The following is a 19,565-nucleotide window of genomic DNA, read 5'->3' as shown; positions in this document are numbered from 1 at the left end:
CACTGGTTGGAGCACTTATCACCGCGGTGCGGGACACTCTTAAACTGGAGGATACGGCTGCGGCTCTGCTGAGGTGTCTGTCCCTTTTGGGTCCCACAAGCCGACCCGCACTACTAAGGTGTTTCCCTATGTGACTTATTTTGATAAGTTTAAAGACCAGGAATGGGAACGACCGCAGAGGACCCTTTCGGTCCCTAAATGCATGGCATGAGCTAACCTTTTGAAGAGAGCCTGCTGAAAGAAATGGGCATCTACCCTGGTCGTGGACCCCCCCGGTGTCTAGGTAAAACAAAGTAACCACGAATCGGGTAGAGAGTAGACCCCTGCATTTAAGGACCCTGCTGATAGGTCTGAGGCACTGGGTCGGTCCAAGTTCACCATGCTGGGATCAGCATTGCAGCCCATTTTGGCCACAGCACTAGTGTCAGACTTTGACCAAGATGGCCAAGTTATTGCAGCGGGAATTGGGGGAGCGCCATGCTCCCCCAGGTGTGTGGAACTTGCTGCCAGTTAGTGCATGGCCTCAAATATGTCTGCGATGCTTCCCTGGATTCAGAGCTTTTGATTTCCAAAGCCTTGGTATCCGCGGTTGTTTTGCGGTGCCCAATCCTGGGTAAAATGCTGGTCCGCGGACCAGACTTTCAAGAATGTCCTGGTGGATTTGCCCTTCCGAGGAGGGAGGCTTTTTGAAGCCTCACTGGATGACATCACAGGAGGTAAGAGGACACTTCTACCCCTTAGTCCAGAAAGGTTAAGGAGCCATGCCGTAAGCTGGTACCCTCCATTTTACACGCAGAAGCGGTATTTTCATCAGTCGGGCCTGCAGGTAGGCTTTCCCAGCCCGACAAGGGACCAGTGGAGTGACAAAAGCGTCCTTGAGTTCGCAAGCCAAACAAGCCTGCAAACAATTTGCTACTGCATTAAGGTTTGCCCCACTCGACCTCCAAGTGGGGGGACGTCTTTGCGACTTTGCAGCCCGGTGGACCCCCCTGCTTTCCAACAAGTGGGTTTGCGAAGTGGTCTCATCAGGGTACAAGATAGAATTTCTCTCTCGTCCACCGAACAGATTCTTTCCCTCAAACCTTCCAATTCTTCCAGCTCGTCAGGGTGCCCTTAGTACAGGACTTGCTGAAGTGCAGTATAATCATACCTGTGCCGCTGCAGGAAAGGTTTCAGGGTTTCTACTCAAATCTGTTTGTGGTCCTAAAGAAGGACTGTGTCCGTCCAATCCTGGACCTCAAGGCTCTCAACGCCTTTGTAAAAGTACGGAAGTTCAGGATGAAATCTGTTTGCTCTGTGGTCGCTGCACTGCGTCCGGGGGATTTTCTGGCATCCTTGGTCATTAAGAACACATACTTGCATGTCCCCGTTTTCGTCAGGCACCAGAGGTTCCTGCGCTTTACAGTGGGGGAAGATAACTATCAATTTGTGGCTCTCCACTTTGGCCTGGCGTCGGCACCAAGAGTTTTAACCAAGGTGCTTGCCCCGATTCTGGCCTTGCTGAAACCGCGAGGAATCGCCATCTTGGGCTACTTGGACGATCTGTTTCTGAAAGCTGCTTCGCCCACAGAATTGGAGGAGGATATGGTGATTGCCAGTCAGACCCTCAGATTTTGGCTGGGTGCTGAACTTTCTAGAAGTTGGTACGAGTACCGACTCGGAGCCTAAAATATCTGGGTCTGATTCTAGACTCCAGAAAAGCGAGGGTTTTTCTCCCCTTGGAAAAATTTTAGACTTTACGGACTGCGGTGAAGCTGTTGGCATCCTGCAAATGGTCGTCGCTCTGCTTTTGCAAGCAAATTTTGGGTCTAATGGTAGCCTCCTTCGAGGCGGTACCGTATGCTCAATTCCACACTCGAGTCATGCTGAAGGAGATTCTGTCCAAATGGAACAGATCCCCCTTGTCCCTGGATTGTCAAATCCAGGTGAGCCAACAGGTCAGGGCTTCCCTGGTCTGGTGGTTGAGCTCTCCGGCTCTTCAGTCCAGAAAGTCGTTTGTTCCTTTTTCACTGGACAGTGATCACGACGGACGCCAGCCTGACAGGTTGGGGGGAAGTTTGGGGTGTTCAGTCGACTCAGGGTCGCTGGACGCAGGAACAATCTCGCCTGTCGATCAATGTTCTGGAACTCCGGGCGATCAGGCAGTGCCTCTCCACATGGTCACAGAGGCTACAGGGGCGTTTGATCAGGATCCAGTCGGACATTCAGCGGTGGCGTATGTCAACCATCAAGGAGGAACAAGAAGCGCGGGGGCAGCCTCAAGAGGTCACTCGCATCTTGCGATGGGCAGAGAGGAGTTGACCGGCTCTATCGACCGTATACATTCCGGGAGTAGACAACTGGCAAGCGGACTACCTCAGTCACCAGATACTGGACCAAGGACAATGGTCACTGCACTCAGATGTATTTCACCTCCTTTGCCTGAGATGGGGCGAGCCAGACGTAGATCTTCTGGTTTCGCGACTCAATTGAAAGGTGTTGAGGTTTGTGGCCATGTCAAAAGATCCTTGGACGGACACGACGGATGCGTTAGTAGCCCCCTGGGGACAGTATCAGCTGATTTATGCCTTTTCCCCGCTGAAACTGCTTCCTTGTCTGCTTCACAGATTGGCCTCGGCGTCCCTGGTACGCCGACCTGGTAAGGCTGGTGGCGGATGCTCCTTGGCTACTGTTGTTACGAGAAGACCTTCTGTCACAAGGTCCCATTCTTCACCCTGCTTTTACAGTCGCTGGCTTTAACTGCATGGCTGTTGAAAGACCGAGGCCTATCGGATTCGGTAATTTCCACCATGCTGAGGGCAAGATAGTCTTCTCAGAAGATTTACCATCACACGTGGAAGGCTTACAGCTCTGTGTGAAGAGTTGGGGTGGCATCCACGTACGTATTCGGTTTCTAGGATACTGCTGTTTTTGCAGCGTGGCGTGGATCAGAAACTTGCCTTAGGCACCATTAAGGGGCAGATTTCAGCCTTGGCTGTTTTTTTCTTTCAATGACTCTTGGCGACTTTGTTCAAGGGGTTCGACCTCCACTACCTCTGTGGCATTTGAATCTGGTGCTCTCGGCACTTCAGGAATTCCCCTTTGAGAACATCAGAGAGATTCTTCTCCTGAAGTTGCCTTTCTAGTGGCCATTACATCTGTCAGACGGTTTTCTGAGTTGGCAGCCTTGTCTTGCAAGTCCCCCTACTTGGTCCTCCATAGGGATTAAGCGGTGCTACGCCCGCAGCCTTTATTCCTTCCGAACGTGGTTTCGGCTTTTCATCTAAATGAGGACCTTGTGTCCTCGGCTGTCGCATCCAAAGGAGACTGCGTTGCATTCCCTCGACGTGGTATGTGCTCTGCTGGTGTATCGGTCTGCTACGGCTCAGTTTCTGAGGTCAGACTCACTGTTTGTTTGTATCAGTGTCTGGTCCAAAGAAAGGTCTGGTGGTCTCGTAGGCCACCATTTCTCGATGCATCAGACAGATCGTAATTCAGGCTTACGCCCTGAAAGGACAGGCGCCTCCTTTTCCTGTCATGGCGCATTCGACCAGGGCAATTGGTGCTTCTTGGGCTTTCTGACATCAAGCGTCTGTCTCACAGGTGTGCAAGGCGGCGACCTGGTCGCCCGTTCACACTTTTACTATGTTTTACAAGGTTGATGTAAGTGCATCTTCGGATGCTTGCTTCGGCCGCAAAGTTTTTCAGGCGGCTGTTTTAAAGGTTACAACTCCTCCGTTGAGGAGCACTGGTGTGTTGGGGTGAAGTTTAACTTTTGATTGTTCCCACCCCTTGTTTTTTTGACACTGCTTGGGGACATCCCTACAGTCAAGAATATAAGGATGCTGTGGCCATCCATGGACAAAAGAGAAAATAGGATTTTTGTACTCGCTGTAAAAGCCTTTTCTCTGAAGTCCATGGACAGCCACAGCACCCACCCCTTCTTTTTAGGTTTGTACTGCTTTTTGAATAACTGAGCTGCTCACTGCAGTGAGGGGTATGACCAGAGGGACTGCCCCCTGAGCGGGGCTGTTCAGCTTTGCTAAAGATGAAATGTTTTCACTATTTATATGTCTACCTAGTCCTCTCCTGAAAGACGGAACATAACCCTACAGTCAAGAATATAAGGATGCTGTGTCCATCAATGGACTTCAGAGAAAAGGATTTTACGGAGAGTAAAAAAATCCAATTTTTTTTTTTTTATTTTTTTTTACTTTTAAATGTAAATGACGACAGATCTCAACCTGTCATGCTTATTGATATTACATGGAATGTTTATATTCTTTGTAATAGCAATAAGTGATCAAAAAAACATAAAGGGACAGTGTATAAATAAAATTTAAATAAGCAAAAATATTTTTAAAGCGCCCCGTCCGTGCTTGCACGCAGAATTGAAAGCATACGTAAGTAACGTCAGCATATGTAAACGGTGTTCAAATCACATGTGGCGTGTATTTTTGTATTCATCCTCTCTTAGTTAATACTTTGTAGGCCCACCTTTTTGCTGCAATTCTTTTTGGGTATGTCTACCAGCTTTGCACATCTAGAGAGTGAAATGTTTGCCCGTTCTTTGCAAAATGGCTCAAGCTCTGTCAGATTTGATGGAGAGTGTCTGAGAACAGCAATTTCAAGTCTTGCCACAGATTCTCAGTTGAATTTAGGTCTGGACTTTGACTGGACCATTCTAGCACATGAATACAGTGGGGATCGAAAGTTTGGGCACCCCAGGTAAACATTTGTATTAAAGGGTCACTAAAGGAAATATTTTTCCTGGTGCCTCCATTGCAGCATACTAGTGATAGAGCTCCGCCTCGACTCCTCCCTCAGGACTAGTGAATAGAATAAATTAAAGGCATAGCCCCTCCCCCAACATTCTCCTTTTTTTCCTCCATACCTTCTTGTACTGGAGTATGTCCATACCTCTGCAGTCGGCAGCGTCCGCCGGGTTTAGCCTTTCCCGCGCGCAGTCCCTGTTCTTGGGCCGCTATTAGCGCTAATAAGCTGGGAGACCCCTCTGTGGATCTGTTGGGGTCGTATCGCAGAGTTTCCTCATAGGAACGCAAACTGCCAGGAGCACTTATGGATGACATGTAAGCTGCGGAAGGATCGGCTCCACTACCCCAGGCCAGTCATTTATTTCCTTTTTTTTTTTTTTTTTTCCCTCTCTCTCTGTTTGCTTCCGTTTTATTATTGTTGTTGCTTTTCCCCCCTTATATTACCAGGTTCTTTGATCCTGACAAGTTCCGGTGCTTCCACTAGGAGAGTCTGTCTGTCGGTGAGTCCCCCTGTCGCTCGGGGCTTCCTGACAGTCTGGGGGTCGGGTCTGCGACGGGGGAGGAGCCGCGGGTACTGCTGGTCTCCACTGGTCCCTCGTGTGGCAGGGGGGGGCCGTGCGGATCGGCGTCCTCACTGTCAGTACACCGGCGGCTGCGTTAGAGGGGATCCCGACGCCCTGATACAGGGCTTCCTGTGTCACGGGCGCCGGCGCTTCTGCGCATGCGCGGCGCATGCGCGATGGTTCCCCGGGACGCAGCGGCCATCTTGGAGACTGGAAACGGGCTAGTTTGCCCTTACTTCCAGTGTTATGGCTAGGGGGCGGGTCCTGGTGGGCGCTCCACTCACTTCCTTATAAGGGGACTTAGAATCAGGGCTTGGCTGCTGGTGTAGTATCAGTTGCTAGGCCCTGCTAGGTTTTCCAGCCCTGAGCCTGTTGGTAAGAGGGGAGAAGATGGGGGAAGTGCCAATGTATCGGCACCTGTCTGCAGGTTGCAGACAGGTGCCTACTTTCTTTTTCTTTGTATGGTTTGCTCTCTCACTTATTCTTCGGCCTCTCTATGTTTCTCGCAGCCGATCCTTCCGCCCAAGCTCTGCAATGAGTCATTCACCACGTAACAAAGATCCTCACACCATTAGGTATGGACCAACAGTAACGTGAGTATTTTAAAAAAAAAAGTGCCCTCACTGTTTCTAACGTGAGTTCCTTACACCGTAGCCCTGCCCACTCCAAGAGGACCAGAAAGTCATCGAGAAGTCGTGACAATGACATCCGCAGATCTGATTCCTTGCGACACCGGTCCCACTCATCAAGACGAAGATCCCGATCTCCACGCCATAGATCAGAGGTCAAGATCCAGGAGTCATGATCATTCTCCATCTTCTAGAAGCCACAGGAAGAAGAAGTGTTGGACATGCGGGGCTACGACACTACCGGACAAGGTAGTTTGTAAGGATTGCTTTACGGACTATGCGTCCAACCGCGAGCAAGAAAATCGGCACGCAGTAGAACTGCTGGACAAAGCCATGAGGGACTCCTTCTCCAAGCTCTTGGCTACGGTTCCCGTTCAGCCGACCTCGCAGGTATCACAGGTTCAAAATGTGGAACCCAATCTCCCGGGCCCCTCAACAGTCGGGCCGCCTGTACTACCGACTGATCGGTCAGGCAGAGACTCCTCACCCGGAGATGACTCGGAGTACTCAGCAGAGGAGTCAGAGCCCTCAGGGTTCAGCTTTTCCCTGGTAAACCCGTTTATCCAGGCAGTCAAGTCAGCAATCTCCTGGAAAGAGGCGGATGATCCCCCTCAGGAGGCGACAAGCTATTTTCCTTTGCTCAAGAGGAAGCAGATTCTTTTCCCATTAATGGGGGAAATTAGCCAGGTCATTCTTAACGAATGGGCAAAGCCTGATAAAAAGTTCTCTTTGAGCCGGCTCAACAAGTTGTATCCCTTACCAGAGTCTGGAACACAGGCGCTAAACTCCATGCCTGTAGTGGATGCATCAGTAGTACGACTTGCAAAAAATGTGACCTTACCAATGGAGGATTCCACCTCCTTCAAGGATCCCCTAGACAGGCGTATTGACTTGGAACTAAAGAGGAGCTACTTAGCGGCAGGAGCGGCTTGTAAACCGGCCATCGCCCTCACGTCAGTCTCTAATGCCATTAGGTCATGGACAGATAACATTGAGACTGCTCTGCGTCAGAACGTTCCTACAGAAGACATAATAAAAGCCTTGGAGGAACTCAGGCTATCGGCAGATTTTGTTGGAGTGGCTGCCATTGACACCATTAGATGCTCGGCAAGATCTATGCTACACTCTGTGATGGCAAAGAGGGCCTTATGGCTGAAACCTTGGTCAGCTGACCTTTCATCCAAACAGAGCTGGTGCAAGATTCCCTTTGATGGAAAGGCGCTTTTTGGAGATAAGATGGATAATGCAATCTCTAGGCTGTCAGGAGGGAAGTCTGGTATGCTTCCACTGGACAGGAGAACACGAAGATTCAGAGGCGGTCCCTCTAGGTTCCGCCGCTCGGATCCAAGAGACTTCAGAAATTCGGGTCAATTCAGAGACAACAGAAGACCTTGGAGAGGCACTCAGCAATCCTTCTTGAACAGGATGATGAAAGCCCCTCCGGCTCCTCAGGAGCAAAAGCAGTCTTTTTGACGCCAAACCATCCCTGACACTCCCGGTGGGAGCCAGGCTAAAACATTTTACCTCGGCCTGGGCCACCCATTGCCAGGACCCCTGGGTTCTGTCCACTATCCAATGGGGGCACTCTTGGAAGTTTTTTCAAACTCCACCTCGAAGCTCGTTCAAGAGAACAGAAATTCCATCTTCTCCTCTGAAAGCTCAAGCTCTAAAAGATTTTCTAGTGTCACTCCAGCTTCAGGAAGCAGCCATTCCTGTGCCCTTGGCAGAGCAATTCACGGGTTTTTACTCCACCTTATTCCTCGTCCCCAAGAGGACGGGCGGATGGAGGCCTGGGATAGACCTGAAGAGTCTCAACCAGTATATTCACACCAAGAGCTTCAAGATGGAATCCTTGCAGACAATAATTCAAGCAGTCCAGCCGTTGGATTGGATGATCTCAGTCGATCTCCAGGACGCATACCTGCATGTTCCAATCCAGCCTACATTGCAGAAATACCTGAGATTTGCAGTGGGTCATACTCACCTTCAGTTCCAAGCTCTACCCTTTGGGCTGTGCACCTCTCCCAGGGTATTCTCCAAGATCCTATTATCTGCCCTAGCCCCCCTGAGGGAGAAGGGCTTAAGGGTGTATCATTATCTGGACGACATCCTACTCCTTGCAAGCAGTCCAGAGCAACTGATGTGCCATCGAAACATTCTGCTCCAAACTCTAAGGGAGTTAGGGTGGTTAGTCAACCTAGACAAGAGCCAGCTCACACCAACTCAACAGATGGTCTACTTGGGCGCAGCATTCAACACCCTGAGGGGTACAGTGTCGTTACCACCACCAAAGAGGGAGATTATCATCCAGAAAATGATCAAAGTCATCCAGAGCCCGGTTTTAACGGCCTCACAATGCCTGAGCCTCATTGGCACTATGTCTGCCTGCATCCCCATGGTCCCATGGACCCATTGGCACCTGAGATTCTTTCAGACTGGTTTCTTGGCGCAGTGGAGGAAACGTCGACTGTCCCAGACGATCCTGATTACGGGACTGATGCGCAGGAGTCTTCAATGGTGGACAGATCCAGAGAACCTCTCCAGACCCCGTCACTTGGGGTCCCTTCATTGGACCACAATTACGTCCGATGCGAGCGGACAGGGCTGGGGAGCCCATTGCGGGGAATCCAGAGTACAGGGGAAATGGTCATTCTCCACCCAGGGCGTAGTGTCCAACATCCTAGAATTGAGGGCAGCCTTTATGGCACTAACTTCCCTGACATCCCAAGTCAAGGGTCAGAGGATTCTGCTTCGCCTAGACAACAGGGCAGCGGTTGCTTATCTGCAGAAGCAGGGGGGCACGCGCAGCAGGTCACTCCTCAAGGAAGTAGAGCCGATCATGCTTTGGGCAGAGAAGAACCTCCTGGACCTTCGAGCGGTATACCTCCCAGGCAGGCTGAATACGGAAGCAGACGCATTGTCCAGGAGATTCTCGGACAACAACGAGTGGACGCTCCACCCGCGGGTGTTCCGTCAGATTGCCAACTCTTGGGATCCCCCACAGGTGGACCTGTCCGCCTCTTCGGAGAACGCCAAACTGGACAGATTTGTCTCCCGGTTTCCACATCCGCAAGCCGAAGCAGTGGATGCCCTGACATGCCCATGGAGGTTCTCCACGGCATATGCCTTCCCTCCGCGGTCACTGATATTCAAATTTCTCCTGAGGTTACTCAGGGAATCAGTTCAGGTACTGACGATACTCCCGTACTGGCCGAAGAGACCTTGGTTTCCACTTGCCATGCGTCTCAGTGTGAGTCCGCCAGTCAAGATTCCAGCATTCCCTCAACTTCTGCTGCAGGGCAAACTGCTTCACCCAAACCCTCAGAGGTTGGACCTTCGAGTCTGGAAGTTGAGAGGCGAAGGTTCGAGTCCCTAGGCTGCTCGTCAGGGGTCATCTCAACCCTCCTAAAGGCCAGGAAACCTACAACGAATACTATATATTCGAAGATCTGGGATAAATTCTTGTCCTACGCAGCCGATAACGGCTTTGATCCTATCGTTCCCTCTACAAACCATGTATTAGGTTTCCTTCAGACAGGACTTGACCTAGGCCTTAGTCTAAGCTCCCTCAAGGTTCAGGTAGCAGCAATCTCAGCCGCAACCAGTAGAAGGTGGGCAGAAGATCCTTTACTAGTCATCTTCTTTAAAGGCGTCCTGAAGATCCGTCCACCTGCTAGACGATCCTTTCCTAAATGGGATCTGTCTCTGGTCCTCGAGGCTCTGTCAATCCAACCTTTTGCTCCAGTAGAACAAATAACTCTATGGAACCTAACGTTGAAAACAACGTTTCTGCTAGCCATCACCTCCGGTAGGAGGATCTCAGAACTCCACTCCTTAGGAATTGGGGAAGACCACATCTCCTTCTTCCCTGACAGGGTGGAACTTCGCCCACTTAGAGGGTTCATGCCGAAGGTCGCCTCTACAAGCCACCTGCTGGAACCTTGGGCTCTACCAATATTCACAGATACAGATACAGAATCCTGCCACGAACTGGATGTGTCCAGAACACTCAAGGCCTATCTAGAGGCCACCAGTTCCTTCAGAATCTCGGAGAGACTGTTCATCATACCTTTTGGTAAACACAGGGGCAAGGAAGCCTCCATCAGGACTCTGGCATCATGGGTTGTGAAGCTGATACAGAGGTCCTACAGGGCGAAGAATATGGAGCCTCCATCTCGAGTGAATGCTCATTCCACTAGAGCAGTCGCTACTTCCTGGGCAACAAGGGCTAATGTATCGCTGGAGACGGTGTGCAGGGCAGCCACCTGGTCGTCTCGTAACACGTTTCTCAGGCACTACCATATTGACCCAGGAGCTCTTACAACGGTGGAGTTCGGAAGAAGGGCAGTTCAGGCTGCTATGTCCTCTTCTAATTAAAAACTCTTATTGTTAAGCATTATCCCACCCGCGTCAAGCTAGTTATTTATCACTAGTATGCTGCCATGGAGGCACCAGGAAAACGGAAAATTGTATCATACTTACCAGTAATTTTCCTTTCCTGGTGCCTATCCATGGCAGCATACGCTCCCACCCTCGGTATTCTATATTACGGAGAATGTTGGGGGAGGGGCTATGCCTTTAATTTATTCTATTCACTAGTCCTGAGGGAGGAGTCGAGGCGGAGCTCTATCACTAGTATGCTGCCATGGATAGGCACCAGGAAAGGAAAATTACTGGTAAGTATGATACAATTTTCCGTTTTTTAGCTAAATGGCTTCCTTTACCTTACTGCAGTACTGGTTTCATGTCCTCATTGTTCGTTTTTGCTTTGAAGTAGCTGTAATTCTGCACACTTCCTGGTTGCCTGTTTCCTTATAACCATGGTACTGGGAGATTTTCACGGTGGTCTAAGCTGTCATTACTGTGTGTCTAAAACTCCTCAGAACCAATCAGATTAATTTTAAAAACAAAACCCTGCCCTGGATTTGTTGTTTTTGTTCTGAGAGTCTTCCCGACTCACCTCTCACCCGGAAATTCATGTATGTACCTTTTAAAACCGAACGTGAAACTAGAGGCACATTATATGATGGATTAAATTCAATTTTTAATCATTTTTAAAAGGAATCCGTTAACTTTTATGTCTCTATACCCTGTAAACAGTCATTTCAGCAAAAAAAATGTTTTCCTTTAGTGACCCTTTAATGTGCATAACGAAGCCAAGGAAAGATGGAAAAATCTCCAAAAGGCATCAAATTACAGGTTAGACATTCTTATAATATATGTCAAAAAACTAAAAAATGGCGTCTGCAAAGGTTTGGGCACCCTGCAGAGTTAATATCTTGTACTGCCCCCTTTGGCAAGTATTCTAGCTTGTAAACGCTTTTTGTAGCCAGCCAAGAGTCTAATTTCTTGTTTGAGGTATCTTTGCCCATTCTTCCTTACAAAAGTCTTCCAGTTCTTTGAGATTTCTGGGCTGTCTGTCACGCACTGCTCTTTTAAGGTCTATCCATAGATTTTCAATTATGTTGAGGTCAGGAGATTGTGAAGGCCATGGCAAGACCTTCAGTTTACGCCTCTTGATGTAATCCCCCGTGGATTTTGAGGTGTGTTTAGGATCATTATCCATTTGTAGAAGCCATCCTCTCGTTAACTTCAGCTTTTTTACAGATGGCATCAAGTTACCATCCAAAATTTGCTGAAATTTTATTGAATCCATTTTTCCTTCTACTCGTGAAATGTTCCCTGTGCCACTGGCTGCAATACAACCCCAAAGCTTAATTGATCCACCCCCATGCTTAACAGTTGGACAGAGGTTATTTTCATTAAATTCTGTGCCCTTTCTTCTCCAAACGTACCTTTGCTCATTCCGGCCAAAAAGTTCTATTTTAACCTCATCGTTCCACATAACTTGTTTCCAAAATGCATCAGGCTTGTCTATATGTTCATTTGCATAGTTCTGGTACAATATTTTTATTAAATATATAAAAAAAGAGGAAAAACAATCGACAAATTCCCACGCAGGGGAAATGGACATAAAGCAAAAGTATACATAAAGCACATAGTAGAAAACATACTATTAAAAGAACTAATTACAAATTACCACCGTCTCCCCAGCCGGGGGGCAGTGCGATATGCCTGAGCCAAAAGGCCCAGGGGCCAAGGCAGGTAAAAGGGGGAGGGGGCGGAGTTGTCTGCAAAACGGGGGAGAAAAAAATAAAACGCAAACAAAACAAAAAAAAACCCTTGCACAACAAAGGAAGAAAGAAAGGAAGAAAAAAGCAGAACAGCGAGCAAAAGCTCAAACACAGAGAGAAAGAAAGAAGCCTCAGGCTGGAAATAAGGACAAATTACATTTAGAGCCCCAGACTAGATGGGTGCAAACTAGGGAGTGTATAGGACCACCACGGGGCCCATACCTTAAGACATTTAGCATGAGAGTCATGGAGGACGCTAGACATCTTTTCATGGATCATAAGAGTCGTCAGGGTATTCTTGACCTCTGGGAATGGAACAGAAGGTTTTTTTCCAGGCCCTCGCTATTGTCCGCTTGGCAGCGATAAATAGGTATGTAGCTAACTTCTGCTGGTGAGAGAAAAAGCCTGGGACTAGGCAATGGAGTAATGCATATCTGGCGTCCTTACGGAAGGGGACATGAAATGGGGAAGATAATAGGCCAAAGACCCTTGACCAGAATCTAACTAAGCGGGGGCAGGACCACCATATGTGCAGTTCATCTCCTCGTTGACCACAACCTCGAAAGCACCCGCCAGCACACGAAGGGTTCGACTTGGCAATGCGAGCTGGGACCCAGTACCAGCGAAGGGAGTTTATCCAGTGTCGCAGCTGAATATAGCGAAAAAATTCGGTAGACGGAGCATCATGGGTCTCATGAATCGATGACCACAAGGGAAACGCTTGGGTGCGAAGAAGTGATGAACTAATGAGAACCCATGCCAAGAAAAAAACACGGGGTTGTTCTGAGCCAGGCGGGAACATGGGATTATTCAGGAGGGGAAGTAGAGGCAGGAATGGAGACATAAGTTTGCCCGAGTACCGAATCGAATCCCATAATTTCAGACTGTGAAGCTTAAGAGGGCTAACAGGAGGACGCAGTTTAGGGGGAAGCCATAACAATCATTTGCATAGTTCAAACGCTGATTTTTGTGGTGAGGACATAGAAGAGGTTTTCTTCTGACTCTTCCATGAAGGCCATATTTGTACAAGTATCTCTTTTTTTATAGTGGAATACCACAACTCCAGTGTCTGCCAGATCTTTCTGGAGGGATCGTGCAGTCAAACGTGGGTTTTGAATTGCTTTTCTCACAATCCTGTGAGCTGTTCTGTCTGATATTTTTCTTGGTCTTCCAGATCTTGCTTTAACTTCCACTGTTCCTGATGACTGCCATTTCTTAATTACATTCCGAACAGAGGATAATAACATCTGAAAACGCTTTGCTATCTTCTTATAGCCTTCTCCAGCTTTGTGAGCGTCAACTATTTTCAGTTTCAGTTTTCTAGACAACTGCTTAGAAGAACCCATGGTGCTGATTGTTGGGGCAAGGTCAGATGAGTCTGGGCATTTAAAACCTTTGAGATTGACATCACCTGGTCTTCCCAGACGATGCTTGACAACATTCCATGACACTGGCAGGTCTCAGCTTTGCAAAGGGGGCAGTGCATGCTATAAATTCTGCAGGTTGCCCAAACTTTTGCAGACGCCATTTTTTTGTTTTCTGTAATTTCGAAAGTGTAAATGATGGAAATAAAATCAAACTTTTTTTTGACATATAAGAATGTCTAATCTGTAATTTGATGCCTTTTGGAGATTTTTCCATCTTTCCTTGGCTTTGTTATGCACATTAATACAAATTTTTACCTGGGGTGCCCAAACTTTCGATCCCCACTGTATGCTTTGCTCTAAACCATTCTATTGTAGCTCTGGTTGTATGTTTGGGATAGTTTTCCTGCTAGGTGAACCTCCGCCCCAGTCTGAAATATTTTGCTAACTCTAACATGTTTTTTTTTTTTTAAGATTGCCCTATACTTGGCTTCTTCCAGCTTCCCTGCCCCTGCTGAAGAGAAACATCTCCAACATGGTGCTGCCACCACCATGTTTCACGTGGGGATAGTGTGTTCAGATTGATGTGCAGTGTTTTCCATCACACAGCGTTTTGCTTTTAGGCCATGAAGTTGCATTATAGTTACATAGTAGGTGAAATAGTTGTATGAGTGCTGCCAGCATTGCTGCAGAGGTTGAATGGGGGGGGGGGGGGGGCAGCCTGTCAGCGCTAAGACTATACGCCGCACATTGCATAAAATGTCACCCCAGAAGGAAGCCTCTTCTAAAGATGATGCTCAAGACAGCCTGCAAACGGTTTTGCTGTAAACAAGTAGACTAAGAACATGGATTACAAGAACAAAAAAGCCACGCCGGACTTTTACTTAAGTGATTCATGTTACTTTATATATGGACTTTTTCTATATACCATACTCTGAGTTTCCTATCAAGAGTGTTTTAAATTTTGTGGCGGGGCTTTTTTGTTCTTGTATTTTTATCTGTGTATCGCACGCTAGCTGCCGCCTATAGTCTGTTAATTTAGTGTGATTATTCGCGCAGTTCTGTTTTTTCCCCTAAGAACATGGATTACTGGAACAATGTCCTGTGGTCTAATGAAACCACGATAAACCTATTTGGTTCAGATGGTGTGAAGCGTGTGTGACTGCAACCAGGTGACAATAACAATAAGTTTAAATAAACGTTTTTTTTGGGCAGAACAGACATGAAAAAGCTCAGTCTCTGCCAAAGAACTGTATTGCCTAATATTTTAAATAGCAAGAATAAAGTTCTAATTAAACATTTTTCCTGTTATTTTTACAGCAAGAACTAGAGAAATTTGGCTTGCTCACCAATGGAATATCTTTGTCTGCAGACAGCAAGGTAATGATATCTATCTATCTATCTATCTATCTATCTATCTATCTATCTATCTATCTATCTATCTATCTATCTATCTCTATATCTATATCTATATCTATATTTTTTTTTTTCCCTTTGCATTTATAAATAAAAAATCTGTCTTGCTGTTTTTTTTTTTTTTTTTTTTTTTTTTTGCACAAGCTAGCTTTAATTTCTAGTCCTTTATTGTTTGACCTTTTATTATTTTTACTCCCTCATTTTTGTTTGATTAGTCCTAGTATAGTGTATCTTGTTTGGGAACGACAAGTCTAAGGCCCCTTTCACACGATCATCCCAGAAAGATCTGCCTTTTCTTACAGGCGGATCTGAGTGGGCCACCAATTGACTTGTATTGGCAGGCAGATGGCCGCTGGATCTCCGCTGACACCCGCCTACCATCCAATCCGACAAGATCCGCTAATAACAGACGGATGGCCGATACATTTGCCATACATCGATCTGATGAAAACGGACATGCTGTCCGTTTTCTTCCGATCTTCCTATAGAAAACAGTGGGGCTTTGACTAAGTCCATCTTTGCACAGTGAGCAGAGACAGACCTGTCGGAGCTATCCCCCGCTGAGCGGACTCTGCCCTGTGTGAAAGGGGCCTAAGAGTTAAAGTTGGTCTTTATGTCAACCTGTTATGGATGAAGCCTTAAAGCGTATCTAAACCAAGAACAAAATGGAAAGCTGGAATATATTACAATCTTTCAATGTGCTTCACACCAGGGAGCTTGCTGAATCTAGACAACTGGCGTGTGTTACGGACACAGTCGCAGAACTTTAACGAAATAAGTGACATTTTAATACAGTTCTCTTAATTGCAGCAGTGTTATGTGGTTTGTGTTACAACTATGCTGAAAAAAAAGTACTGCATATAGGGAACTGTCTTCACAGGAAACCATGCTTTTTGCTTTGTCTTGCAATGGGACTTTGCTGGGCAAGCCACCAGTACTTGATTGTAAGATAATCTGTTGGGCCTGTTTATCAACCTCTATTGTATGTGATGCAAAATGAAGGAAAAACTTTTTGGACAGCCGCACTCCAAAAATAAGTTGCTTTTATTGTAAAATCAGAAAACGCACAAAAAGCATGCCACAGCAGACGGGGTAAAAAGTTGACGCGTTTCACACCAAACTTTAGTGCTTATTCATAGCTTAGTAAACCAGCACCCGTGGCTTTGGATCAGGTGAGAAGACTTTCTGATTGGTATCCTAGAGCAGTGATTTCTTTTTCATCTATTGTATGTGAACTTTGGCTGACCACACTGGGACATAGTTGTAGGTTTTCCTATACCTCATGCTTGACTCACTTTTTCTGTTAATCGGGCCCCCCTTGTTTTATTTTTCTTTACGTTTTTTATATGTACAACTTGTTTTGTATGCCGTTATCAACCCCTGAGTGGGTGTGTTCTATTTGTCTTTTGGCCATCCCACAACTTGGTTCCGTTATGTTTTTGATCCTATCCATGTATGTGCCACATTGTTTGCTCGTTTTTTCTTTTACCAAAGATTTTATTGAAAAGCTGACAATACTGCTTGGGGTTTTGGTGCAGCACAGGCAGCATTAACAGCTGTCTGCAGGATTTTGGAAGTTCACTGGATTTTTAGCAGAATCTACAGGCAATTTACTTAAGAATGAAGAGTCGCATATTATAGGAAGATGTGCATGTATTGTAGATATGTATTTATTTTTTTCTTTCCCTTTTTGTGTTCATTGATGGACACAGCTCATCTTAACCGTAGGGTTTACAGTGCCACCTACTAGAGTAGGACACTAGACCGACAAAGAGCTCTGCATTGCCTATAGGCAGTCCTAGCTGTTATAAAACCCTTCTCTGCTCCACAGGCGGGCTTTCCTGTGATCCCGCAAGCAGGTGCTGTGGCTCATGGTGTCCACCTTTTTTGAAGCAGTCCTGCATGCGCAGTTCCACGCGATGGGTCTTTAGAAAGAAGCCTTGTTCAAGTGGAATAAGTCTCCACTGTCCTTGGACAATGGGATTCAGCTGGACCAGGGTCTAGTGGTTTGCTCGGTTCTGGTTGGGAAGTTGTTTCTCCTGTTGCATAAGACAGTAGTAACTGCAGATGCCAGTCTGCCCAGCTGTGAATGAGGGGGGGTACTGGATTGAGGTTATGGCAAGGATGCTGGAGGAGACTCGACTACCGATCAATGTGTGCTGGAACTTCGAGCAATCAGGCTAGGTCTAGATCATGGGTCTTCAAACTATGGCCCTCCAGTTGTTCAGGAACTACAATTCCCATCATGCCTAGTCATGTCTGTGAATGTGAGTTTTACAATGCCTCATGGGATGTGTAGTTCTGCAACAGCTGGAGGGCCGTAGTTTGAGGATCCCTGGTCTAGATCAGTAGACAAAGCTGCTTTGTGGACGCCAAGTCAGAATTAATTCGGACAATGCACCGGCGGTGATCCATGTCCCCCATCTAGGCAGCATGAAGAGTGCGGCAGCCATTCTGGGGGCCTCCAGAATCCTTCAGTGGGCGTAGCTTCACTGGCCCCACCCTCTCTGCTATATACCAGAGTTGTGTGAATGGGTTTGGCTTGAACATTTGCATGTACGCCCATTGGGGGAGCACCTGAATCTGCAAAGCGCTGGGCGGGTATTCGCCCCGCCAAACGCCCTGCAGTGCACTGTGTGCTGCACAATGCATTCTAAGCCATAATTGGGCAAAACTTTTCCCGATCAGGGCGCAGTGAATAGCTGGTTATCAAAGAGCGGGACTGGCCACGGCGTTGACAATTTATGCGTCATTAGCTGCCAATGGACTTCCCTGCTGACAGCTGAATAAAAAACAAAGAAATGCCATTGCTGGCAATAAAGTGAAAAAAAAGTGCCAAAAATGTAAAGAAAAATAAACAGCGTGGGCCCCCCTCCAAAATTCCATACCCTTATCCGTGGACGCAGCCTGGCAGGCACATGCCCTCAACATGGGGGTGGGGTACCCAAAGCACGTTGCCGCCATGTTGATGGAGGCAAGGGCCTCATCCCCACATCCCTGGGCTGTGATTGTGGGGGTCTGTGGGTTGGGGGCTTATCAGAATCTGGAAGCCCCCTTTAACAAGGAGACCCCCAGATCACAGCCTACCCATGAGTATGGGGTACATAGTACGCCTATCCATTCACCAAAAAATTGTCAAGAAGTAATAAACATTTCTGACAATTCCTTGGTTGGTTAGATTTTTTTATTTTTTAGTGTCCTCCGATTTAGATCCATCGTCAATCATGCCACCACCACCAGACCTGGGAAAAAAAAGCTCCACTGTGAATGAATGGAAACCTCTGAATGCCTGGCTTGCCATTTCACGGTTCTTATATGGGTAAGGTGAGGAGCCACCTGGCAACATCACCTGGTGGCACCACCCCCTTTGTGACTTCACTGACCGGTGCATGCTGTGTCTGTGATGTCAGAAGGAGCCAGTGCCCCCAGGTAATGTCGCCAGGTGGCCCCGCTCTCAACTATAAAAAAAAAACTGGCAAGCCAGGCATTGAGCTGTTTGCCTTTGGTCAACAGCGGAGAGCGTTTTTTGTTTTGTTTTTCTCTGGTGCAGCGGACGTTGTGATTAATGGTGGATTTACATGGGGGGACACTTTAAAAAAAAAAGGAATTGTCAATCCCCCCCCCCTGCTTGCAGACACCCACAACCACAGCACAGGGTTGTGGGGCATGAGGCCCTTGTCCCCTTTAACATGGGGACAAGGTGCTTTTAAGGTGAGGGGCAGTGCCCCCCTCTGCCCCAAAGCACCCACCCTACCTATGTGACCTGGTATGGTTCAGGAGGGAGGGCACTCACTTGTGCCTCCCCTTTCCTGACCTGCCAGGCTGCATGCTCGGATAAGGGTCTGGCATGGATTTTGGGATTCTGTGTTTTTTTGTTATACATTTTGGTGTGTGGTCCCCTCTTAAAATCCATCCAGACCCCCCCTTTTTTTTTTTTTTTAAAACATGTTTTAATTACCTGGCAGTGGCATTGACAATTATTGCCGGCAATTTTTATGTCATTAATTTTTTTTATTTATTTTTTTAGAAATTTCATGTTCGCTGCAGCTACAGCTATACATGCTACAGATGCTCCACCTTACAGGCAGATTAAGAGACCCCCCCCCCCCTGCACTAAATATAAAATAATTTTTAATTTTTATTGTTGCACTTTAAGCATTATTTAAAATTGCTGCTCCTGTGAAAACAAATTTACTATTATTATTATTATTATTATTATTATTATTATTATTATTATTTTTTTATTGAAACATGTCTCCCAGGGCAGTACCTGGACCCACCCCCCTAATTATTTGCATATAACCCTTCAAAATTAGGACTTTTTATTTTTCAGGTTGGGCTCCCGTAGACTTCAATAGGGTTCATGTTGGAACTTTTTTCTCTGTTCGGGAGTTCTGGTGCAAACCAAATTTTTTTATACATTCTACCTTTACTTCTCTTTGGCTTTTCCCTCATCTGCTGTGCAGGGCAGAGGCTGAAAGGAGTCCCATCATCCTGGTAGCACTGGACTGGCCTCGTCTTTTGGTAAGCCGCTGTGGTGTGACTGGCCGTGGACGCTCCTAGGAGGCTGTCCCTATGGGAAGATCTTATGTCCTAAGGGACGATCTTTAACCCGGTTTTACCATCGCTGGCTTTGACAGTTTTGACATTGAAAGCCAGGTCTTGAGAGACAGGAAGTTGTCGGGCTCAGTGATTCCTAACATGC

General features: G+C 47.1%; 1 protein-coding gene across 2 annotated transcripts in view; it reads left to right on the top strand.

The window, feature by feature from the left end:
- The window catches only part of ZC3H7B (zinc finger CCCH-type containing 7B), a 418,789-nt gene that overhangs the window by 93,701 nt on the left and 305,523 nt on the right, over positions 1-19,565 (top strand). For both annotated transcript variants that reach the window (XM_040359565.1, XM_040359564.1), the window contains exon 7: positions 14,765-14,824. In XM_040359565.1, coding sequence (XP_040215499.1) covers positions 14,765-14,824 — 60 coding nt within the window. The remainder of the gene's footprint in view (positions 1-14,764; positions 14,825-19,565) is intronic.

This window comes from Rana temporaria, chromosome 7 (genome assembly GCF_905171775.1).
Source record: "Rana temporaria chromosome 7, aRanTem1.1, whole genome shotgun sequence".
NCBI lineage: Eukaryota > Metazoa > Chordata > Amphibia > Anura > Ranidae > Rana > Rana temporaria.
The sequence above is the reverse complement of the archived record's forward strand: the minus strand, read 5'-3'. Positions and strand labels throughout refer to the sequence as shown.